This window comes from Esox lucius, chromosome 10 (genome assembly GCF_011004845.1).
Source record: "Esox lucius isolate fEsoLuc1 chromosome 10, fEsoLuc1.pri, whole genome shotgun sequence".
In the NCBI taxonomy this organism is placed as follows: Eukaryota; Metazoa; Chordata; class Actinopteri; order Esociformes; family Esocidae; genus Esox; species Esox lucius.
Window position 1 is genome coordinate 17,955,145 of NC_047578.1, and position 11,098 is coordinate 17,966,242.

At 40.6% G+C, this 11,098-nt stretch overlaps 1 protein-coding gene across 1 annotated transcript in view; it reads right to left on the minus strand.

Annotated features, from left to right (window-relative positions):
• syt11a (synaptotagmin XIa) overlaps positions 1-9,022 on the minus strand; it is a 28,805-nt gene extending 19,783 nt beyond the window's left edge. Inside the window, exon 1 of the mRNA XM_010873673.4 lies at positions 8,704-9,022. Coding sequence (XP_010871975.1) covers positions 8,704-8,737 — 34 coding nt within the window. The 5' untranslated portion in view covers positions 8,738-9,022. The remainder of the gene's footprint in view (positions 1-8,703) is intronic.
• Between the last annotated feature and the right edge of the window lie 2,076 nt (positions 9,023-11,098).

The window sequence follows — 11,098 nt, forward strand, 5'->3', positions numbered from 1 at the left end:
GATAGACATAATATTTAAAGAAGCCACACCCACCAGTTGAATTCCTATTAAATTTGATTCTTGAGAGCAGAAATGGATGACTAAAGCCCGAACCAACCTCTGTGGTCACGATTGACTATGCATATAGGCACATCTACTTAATATTAACTACCTTTTTTATGCAGCGAAGACAGAAGACCCAGCTATCAACTACAATACTTCAGCAAGAACGTAGTTTTGTTTGCCATTTTCAATGCTTATTTATTTATTTGCTCACTTCACCATTAGAAACAACAGCAAGTGTAGCATTTAGCATTGTTTTACCAGGCAAAACAGTCCAGATGCAGCCAGCCAGACCGCAGACCAGCAGTAATGTATGTGGAGGGTTTAACTTGGATGTTATCAGCCAATATTCATATCCAGCAGTGAAGTCAGCTGGAAGAGCTTAGCAACAGTGCTGGAGGCCAAAATTAGGTCAGATTTAGCAGGCATTCGTCCAGTTGAATGACAGATGAGGCTTTTAATAGCTTGACAAGCTCGAGATAAAGAAGAAAACAACACTGGTTTCGAACCTAGTCACTTCGGGATCGGATCAGGTTATATAATTCAAAGGTAACAGGGAGGCAAAGGAGAGGGAAGAAAGAATGATGAATTGAAGAGAGGGTGAGGAAAGAATTTGGTATGAATGAGTGGTGATGTTGGCTGCTAACATAAAGACCACAACGAGACAAAAGATCCGTAGCTGGAACTCAGACCTAGGGTCGAGAGCAAACGTGCCAAACAGGATACCAGAACTGAGTCAATTCCTAAAACTCAGGATATACCCCTCTTTCTAACTGCGTGGAGTTGGCAGTGGCATGGCTAAAGAGAAAGGTTACAGCCACTGCTAGCTTGTTTCAGACACGTTTCAGCCACTGTCTATTTCTCTAGTGTCAAGCTGGCCTCACCAGATTATCTTCTGTCCCTCCTTTTCTGTTCCCGCAAGATCTTTCTATCTGTCTTAAAAACTCACTCTATCTTTCTACCATCTATCTAGCCACACCCATCACCGTATATTTCTAGCCTCTAGTCGGCCACATCCACTCACTGTATCTACCAGTTGTTCATTTGGCCATAATGACTCACTGTAGCTTTCCAGTGTCAAGCAGGCCACACACATCACTGTGTTTTCAGAGTGTCTAGCTGGCCACACACATCACTGTATTTTTATAGTGTCTAGCTGGCCACACCCATTACTGTATTTTCAAAGTGTCTAGCTGGCCACACACATTACTGTATTTTCATAGTAGGCCACACACATCACTGTATTTTCATAGTGTCAAACAGGCCACACACATCACTGTGTTTTCAGAGTGTCCAGCAGGCCACACACATCACTGTGTTTTCAGAGTGTCCAGCAGGCCACACACATCACTGTATTTTCATAGTGTCTAGCTGGCCACAACCATTAATGTATTTTCTAAAGTCTCTAGCTGGCCACACACATCACTGTATGTTCATAGTGTCAAGCAGGCTACACACATCACTGCGTTTTCAGTGTCTATCTGGCCACACCCATTCATGTTTTTTTAAGTGTCAGGCAGGCCACACACATCACTGTATTTTCAAAGTATCTAACTGGCCACACACATCACTGTATTTTCATATTATCTAGCCGGCCACACACATCACTGTATTTTCAAAGTATCTAGCTGTCCACACAAATCACTATATTTTCATAGTGTCTAGCAGGCCACACCCATCACTGTATTTTCAAAGTGTATAGCTGGCTACACTCACCACTGTATTTTCAAAGTGTCTAGCTGGCCACACCCATCACTGTATTTTCAAAGTGTATAGCTAGCCACAACCACTCACTCCCTCATCACCTCTAGACAAAGACTGAAACCTGCCTCTACTCCATTGGTCATTGCAAGTCCAGTGGGATTTCTGAATTACATGATGTCATCTCTTTTACAAAGCTGAGCCATTCACAAACATTTCCTCAGCAACAGAAAGAGAGAGAGAGCGGGTGAGAGTGGGAGAGAGATAGAGAAGAAGGATGGATATGGAGAGTGATGGGAATTAGAGAGAGGTAAGGAAAAAGAAAAATTAACAGAAGTTTGTTTTACTCCTTAAATAAATTAGTGGTGAATCCACCCAGCTTCTTCTTTCTAACCCATGAGTGAACTGGAATATAACCCTGAACATTTATTTATGAATAATGTATAATTGTCAATGTTCTGAGGGTCATATTATATGGTCATCCTGACAGCGAATGTCACATTTTCATCCATAATTAATATAACATCCTTAAGTGATCTGCCTATACAATATATTACGTGTGTTTAGAATGAAATATTTTCATTATCCTTCATGGGCAATCGCCTGAATAACTACTTCCAATTCATTCCAACTTGCAGACACATCTGCATTGACAACTTAACTGAATGTACTTATGTTCACTGTTCTACTTGAATGTATTCGTTCATTGTATAACACAGCATAACTTTCAGAACACACACCATAACCAGGCAAGTCTAACTTAAAAACATACCGTACTGAAATACCTCAATAGCTTCGAGAGCAATACTGAAGAAAATGAGGAATTTGTAATAGAACCGGTGGGGTTGAAAGGAGCACAATGCTTGAATGAAAAACTGTGTGTGTGTGTGTGTATGCGCGTGTCTTTGTGTGTGCGCACGTCTGTGTGGTAATACTCGTCTGTACACAAGAAGGGGGCGTCTGTGATTAATAGACTGCAGTAAATTGTTAATAAGCAATGAGTCTATTGTCTGATTCATATGAGATGTTGATAGCGGGGGAGTGTGGGACTAGAATACAGAGTGCGGAGGCTGGGCGGAACAGGGAGCGTGAGGTTAGGATGGTGCGAGGAGCATGTTGCGGTGCAGAAAACACGAGGAAACGAGGAGCGTATGATTAAGGATATGTTTGACATCTGAGTTGAGATAACCAGCGGAATATTACATGTAAAATGGATAAACCAACTCCTAAACTAAGTTGAAAAATGGTGACGTCAGTGTGGAAGGAAACGCTAACTTGCTAGTTCAATTACATACAATTATCTGTACTTTCCAAATAACCCAAACATACATATTAATCAAGTAACCAAAAAGTTCATATAAATGACCTTATAAACAATTTCTTATCACAGCACATTCACACAAAAAGACAAAACTCTTGTCTGTGAACATCGACGGCATCTGCTCAGCTGCCATCAACACACTAAGGTAAATCACTGCTACTCAGCTTCTCACAACAGTGAGTTGATAGATTAGCTCAACCCCAATTCACAAAATGATCACCTTCTCTGTGTGCGTTTCTTCATTCTGTGGGAAAATAAGCAATACAGACAGACATCTTGTCATGAGGGAGAGTGGGCTATATTTCACCACAGGGAAAGAAAGGGGCTTGTCAACGTGACACCAGTCGCCATGGCATTAATTCACGAGAGCTTTTCAGCGCCGCCACTGCAGCTATGTCTGACACACTGCGGAAAGGAGAGGTAGGACTGCGTGTCACTGAGTTCACTCAACCCCGCATCCAGACAGAACAGCAAGCAAGAGACGTAACAAATACAGCCCATAAGTGTACTAAACCGTACATTGTAAGTGATACTAAGTTTTGAGTTGCAATGTTTCATCACAAGCTCCTTGCCAGTGTTACAAGAAATGCTACAAAATGTGCAGAATTCAAGTAAAAAACAGACACTAAGAAACTGTTCAGACACTGAAGAACCTAAGAAACAATGTTGGTCTGTCCATATTTATTTTCTTGTTTGAGTCGTAAAAAGGACGATTATTTTGATTATTACAACATTAAATATTCCAATAGGCCTATTAACTATATTGGTATAGGTAGGTCAAACAATTGAAAGGTCAACAGAATCCCCAAGATATGATATTAAAGGGTATGCTATTAATCATTAAACCAATGTAATAATGCTGTACTGTCAAACAATTAGTTACTTATTTGTGTTCACAATCTGGATGCTTTTAACGCCATACATTTTTTATTTGGGGGTTTTAAAAACAGTATGACAATATTTTTTAATATCTTTTGAACTATCCTCAATGCACTATTGTCATCATCATAAGGATAATCTAATGAGTGCAGCTAGTGAAGCTCTATTTATAGTTACTAGCTAGCCACACACTGTTAAGCTGAGACTGGACAGTGACTGTGCCCTTACAGTCAATTAGATTGGCTAGTTTAATGTGTTGCACTAGAATCAACTAAGCAGTATTTTGCAACACCGTCCTCGATTTAGCCGAGGATTAATTTTCTAAATTCAATGGAACTTCCTACAATGGATCAAAGACATTTAGAACATACTTATTTATTTATTTGGACGAATTAAGAAGTACATTTCATACGAGCAATGTGAACTTGCCCACTCCCGTATCATCACCGTACCAACGCCCCTGTGGGGAGCATTTGGCCCAACGCTGCAAAAAAAAAGGTTCTCCTGAATGCAGCTTAGCTGCCACCCCCTAATGAGGCACACCTGAAGCCAATCAAGGGAAGCATAAAAGGGCCCCTAAGGAGCAGGACTGGGCAGAGAAGAGTTGGAGAGTGTGATGCTGAATCTCATTATTTGTGTTGCTGCTCTGCTCCTGTGATGCAGTGATCTGAAAACAGTGGAAAGGGCAGCCAATGCCATGATCGCCTGCACCAATACCTTCTGAACCGCAATCGTGGGGTGTCCGGGATGAAGCAGTGTCGTCTTCCCGTGTCATTTCCCTACTTTCTCTTGCAGTGACACCCATATTGGTCGAAAGGGATTCTGCTATGGTGCCCCTGAGTGACACCGCAACCTCTTAGTCACGGGCATTGCAGTATAATAGTGTCACTGCAGCCATACATTGGAATCCTGGTCACACTGACTTTGGCTAGGCCACTCAAGGACATTGACCATCATGTCCCAAACCCACTCTTGTGTTGTCTTGGCTCTGTGCTTCGGGTCGTTGTTCTCTTTCCTCAAGGAACTCTCTCTATTTTGCTTGGTTCACCCTAACCTCAATGCTGACCACTATCCCAGTCCCTTCCGCTGAGAAGCATCCTCACAGCACGATGCTTCCATGAATTATGGAAATCAACGAATCTAACATATCTTTTTAATTTATCTACTATATAATAAATGTATTATGCATGAGGGGTGTGGAATATGGACAGTACACCTCAACTAAACATGCACTACCCTCTACTGGGTGTCCAGTAGAGCAGTGGTTCCCAACCAGGGGTACTAGGACCCCTGGGGGTAGTTGGCCTTTCCACGGGGGGTACTTGAAAACCCTCATGATACCATAGACTTACTAGTGAAATGAACATGAGGGGGTACTTCAGGGGTACTCCAAGCAGTGCAAATTCTTTTTGGGGGTACAGTAACTGAAAAGGGGTTGGGAGCCACTGCAGTAGAGGGTGGTGCAGGGTTGGCTCACCGCCAGCCAGAGGGAACAGATGGATGCCGGACGGCGCCGCCTTGTCTTGTGGTTGCTTGCCGGCGAATGCGTTCACCACTAGCATGTGCGTCAAAGGCCAAATGAACATGGTCCCTATTCATAACTTTACAAAGGTGGTCCATTTTATTTTCACCAATGGCAGGTCTCTACCATTACATTACACAAACAACATAGAAAAGACTGTCAAAATGAATTATGCTTTCCATTGTATATCCTGTAAAAGTGCAGGTGCAGAATTGCATATTTTATTCATGTATGTTAGATCTGATTTGATTGAATTTACAAGAATATGTCAAATTTTGTTCCCATTGTAGTTCTACAGTGGCAGACTGTCCTTGAAATGGCTCCTATTTAGCTACTCATTGACTCAACGGGTTGTTCTCTCTGCCAGTCAGGCACTGCACCTCCTACGCCAAGATTTGAATTCAAGATGGCATTGCAGGCCGGGGTTCTCAAAATAATGTATCTGTCTTTTTACATCAAATACTGACAACCCACACGTCCAGCGTCATCAACACCATCTCCTCAGTCCACATGCCTGTTTTGGATAGCAAACATAATATGCAATAATAATTATTATATAATTGTTCATTCGAATAAACCCGTCAATAAATCAGCCATTTTCTATGACAAACTGCTAACCGGAAGGTTCAATACCTGAATGCTGATTTGCTGAGGGCCAAGTGGTATATGATACTGTATATTAGCAGGTATGACACCATTTATTGTTACTGTTCTAATTGCAATGGGAACCTGTTTGTAATAGCATCAAGGCACCTTGGGGCTAGTATATGTCCAACACACCACGGTTATGGGCTGTATTCCAGTACTTAGTACTGTGTAAAGCATAAAGAAAGCATGTTTAGTTGAGGTGTACTGTCCATATTCCACACCCCTCATGCATAATACATTTATTATATAGTAGATAAATTAAAAAGATATGTTAGATTCGTTGATTTCCATAATTCATGGAAGCATCGTGCTGTGAGGATGCTTCTCAGCGGAAGGGACTGGGATAGTGGTCAGCATTGAGGTTAGGGTGAACCAAGCAAAATAGAGAGAGGTCCTTGAGGAAAGAGAACAACGACCCGAAGCACAGAGCCAAGACAACACAAGAGTGGGTTTGGGACATGATGGTCAATGTCCTTGAGTGGCCTAGCCAAAGCCTGGACTTTGAACCCTATTGAACCCTAATGATAAATTATAAATTCAGTTTATTACCCATCAAAACATGCAGAAACTGAAAGTGCCTTAATACTTTCTGAAGGCACTGTACATGCACTTACAAATAGTGTTGGTAAGTACTTTTTTCATTATTCATCAATATATTTCTCAAACTTCTTATTTAGTGCTTCTGTAGTACATGTATTACTTTCACTGATAAAAATTTACTTTAAATTTGACCTTTTAAGTTAGCGCAGGAGGTTGCAAATGTTAGTTTGGGAGTTCGCAGAGAAACTGCCTTGCTCAAGAGCAGAATGAGATCTTTTATCACATAGTCCTTTTCAGAACAGTTCTAAGAATTAGCAGATGCATAAACAGGTCTCAGCTCTGCTTAGTAGTTAAAAAAGCCCTCAGATAGTCTGCTGCTGTTTCCTCCAGCTTTGGCACTGGCCTCAATTTCCGGGATAAACTGCATCATAATCATACATGATGCTCTGGGCAATACCTACAGTATATGTTAGGTGACAATACTAACATTGATTGAACAATGCAGATGCTTTTGTGATCAATTCATGATAACTGTGGAACACGCCCTTTCACGGGCAAGCAACTCTAACATTACAGGCAAGTCAACACGTATTAGCGTCTCTTCCCTCCACTGCAGAGAACATCTTATCTATAAGAGCTCATCTATTTTCTGGTGGAGAGGAGAATTAGATTCTAGTTTCTTAATTAATTTCATTGAAGTTTTGTGTCTTGTTAGGCTGTCCTGTTCTTCTTGCACTTGTAGTGTATTGTGTAATTCATTGTAGAGTAAATGTAAAAACATATATTTATTTACATTAGGCTGTAAATATATGAATGTGCCAAGGTTAACTGATGACATTTTTGTCCAGTCATCCTCCAGTCCTTCTCCAAATAAAAATGTTTTTTGCCCAGAATTAAGCCCCAATCTAGATTTTACCACTGACAAGGGAGTGGGGCACCATTGGCAAAACATCCATCAATGCTGATAACTAGATTACAATGGATGCCCCGATGCTTTGGGGGAGAAGTGTGAGATGCGAGGCCTCCTGACCACCACCCACCATGCCTGAATGTTCCGTTCTGCCTTGGACACGGGTCCGTTTCAGGAATTCTGGTAGGTGTAGATCAAAACAATAGAATAGCGTGTAGTCAGGCACAGTTAATGCCAAGCCCCAGAAATAGACATAACGTCATCATCCTCTCTACCACACGCGCAGTAAGCGCCATTAGATCATGTAAATATGGAGAAGGCATGATTATACACTATAGCTAAGTAAGCGCAGGCCAAACTTTCTCAGGAATATCCGTACCGCGCACATCTGAAATCTCACTCATTTTTACATCCTGTCAAATGTTCAACAAACAGCCAACATCCCGTGCCAACATTCCTCCTATACAGGATCAAATCTGACGAAGCAGTAGTGGTGACTGTGGGGAATAAAAGCACGCATCACGACACACATACATGTCCAGGCGAATTTGGTACTCCAACCTCCCAAAATACAGAATAACTACTACAGGCATATAAGTTAAAATAGAGCATGTACTGTTCATCCAAAAATTATTTGAATTGTTTACATACAGTCGAGGCCTTAACGGACCCGGGTTCACAAACACATTCCTACTACACTGCCAAAAATAAGTGCGACTTAATTCCAATCACAGGCTTTCAATATTATAGGAGGCTTTCATTCATGTATTCAATATATTGGTTTAATACGATCAGAATAATATATATTAGAGGAAACAAACCTAACAGTGGGAACTCAATGTTGGCTACACATTATCATTTCGAATGAAATATTAAATAGACAAGTGCTATATATTTTCAAATATTAAATCAATTTAATATATAGATGTGCCTTTCGGGGTATAGTTACATTTAAACATGTAGATACATTTAAACGATTTTAGACCCACCCGCCTTCCTAGCCCAACACACCATTCAGAATCTCTTCGGGAAAAAAAATCCTCGGTTAGATTACACCAGAGGACTGGCTTCCAGTAATCAGACAGGTAATTTTCGTTATTTAATATGAGCAAACGACTTAACATGTTGTGCCTTACTTACCGTGAGCTGGTTTTAAATTGGTTATCTCAGCCATTTGGGTGTTTAAATGGCTGTGTTGTTGTCAGAAAAAAATAAAAGCAAAATCTCGGGCTTCTATTTTATTTCCATGAATTATATTCTCCCTCCGCTTTTCTATACATCAGCGTATCAGACAAGCGATGAAGCGACGATGTTTGACAGTCGTATTTTCCTCAGTGTAAAATGACTGTTTTGATTCTGTGTCTTTTCAAGGATGCGCTCCGAAATGGGCTTGGGCTTGCTCCCTCCCACACCCTCCTGGATGCTTTGCGTCGCTGCGGAGTGAGCCCTGTACCAGCAGCCCGGAATAACGTTCGGGGACATTTTAGCACCGCCCAAGGCGAGATGACAAACCTGACCACTCCCATGTCTCTTTAGGAAATCACAGGTACCAAAACACACCTCCAGGCTGTGTAAGGGCTATTTGACTGAAAAAGAGAGTTATGGAGTGCTGCACCAAATGACCTGGCCTCCATATTTGCCTGCCCTTAGCCCAACTGAAAAAGTTTGGGATGAGTTGGACTGCAAAGTGAAGGAAAAGCAGCCAACAAGCGCTAAGCAAATATGGTAACTCCTTCATGCTGTTGGAAAAGCATTCCAGGTGACTAGCTCATGAACCTGGTTGAGAGAATTTGCAAAGCCGTCATCAAGACAAAGGGTTGCTACTTAAAATAATCTAAAATATAAATGTATGTTGATCTGATAAAACTTTTTTGGTTAATACATGATTCATGTGTTATTTCATAGCTTTGATGTATATTATACAATGTGGAAAATAGTAAAAAATACATGGACTAACAACTGTAGGACCTTAAATAGACAGCTGTGCACTTGTCAAAATCATGTCCAATTAATTACATTTACCACAGGTGAACTCCAATCAAATTGGAAACACATAGAAACACCACACACCTGAGCTCAGTTTCAAGTGTCAAAGCAAAGAGTCTGAATATTCATGTAAATGTGTTATTTCTCTCTATTTATTTAACTTTGCAAAACTTTAGAATTTCTTTTTTTTTTACATATGGTGTATTGTGTTTAGATTAATGAAGAAAATGAAATCAAATTTGAATAAGGCTGTAATGTAATAATGCGGAAAAAGTAAAAAGGCAGCAATACTTTCCAAATGCATTGTAGACGAAAGCGGGATAATCCCACTGCGGTCATCTCTCTCAGTCCAGTCCTTCCTCTGGCTACTCTATACTGCCACCTACTGGATACATATCTCATGGGCCAGAATCAGAGTTAGGATAAGGGATATGGGTTTAGGGTTAGAAGAGTTTGAATAGCAACTTTAGAATTGCACACGTCTTCAGAAAGATGCAATGCCCCGCTGAGAGATGTATCCAGTAGATGTCAGTATAGATTAGCCTATGAAAGGACTGGCATGATAGAGATGACTGCAGCATGGCCAAAAGAGTATGGCTTACCAATGCTGGATAGAGAAATACTACCCTCCAGTGTTCAACCAGTGAACCATTTTTTTCATGACCATTTATGCCAAACCCACCTCTGGTGTTTGTGGCCAAAAAGCTAAATTTTTGTCTCATCAGACCATAGAAACTGGTTCCAGTCCAAGTTCCAGTGACATTTAGCAAACTCCAGGTGCTTAGGTTTGTGGTTTGCTGACAACAGAAGCTTTCTTGTGGCAACCCTTCTAAATAACATTGCTTGAAAGTGGCATCTAATCATAGTTTTGGAGACTTGTTGACCCCAAGATGTAAACATCTGCAAAGTATCTGTGTACTCTTCCAGGCAGGTTAATCACAGCTCAGACGGTTTTACATTTCTTAATTATTGCACCAATACTGAACATGGTGACTTTCAGAAATGTAGCCATCTTATTAGAGCCATTGCCTGATTTGTAACGGTCCCCGTTTCGTCTCATTTGTGTGTTCTCTGGTCTTTCCCATGTTGTTGGAGGACCAAGGGGGTTTATCCTGTGTGTCACCTAATACTTACACTCCAGTAAAACAGGATGGAAAAGATGACCACTCAAGATTTACCAAAGTTCCCAAATCTTAATCAGAATATACCTCAATTCAGTTCAAGTCTAGGGTGCAAATTATTGTGGCACAGGAAATAATTATTTATTAATAATTATCAATTTTCACTCAATTAAGGTTAGGTTAATATGATTTTTAGAATGTAAGATCAAACTGATGAACAAGAATGACATTTCTTTACAGCATTGTTATCTTCCAATAATTCTGGAAGGCACTGTATATACTGTACTATATATACATACTGTACCTATGCATGTTATCTCACTGTACATGAGTATCAGCACAACTGTTGTAATATATTCCTGACATTTATGGATCTGACCTCTTTGCTTTCCCGCATAGTAAGTAGTTTATATTGAATACACTGTAAC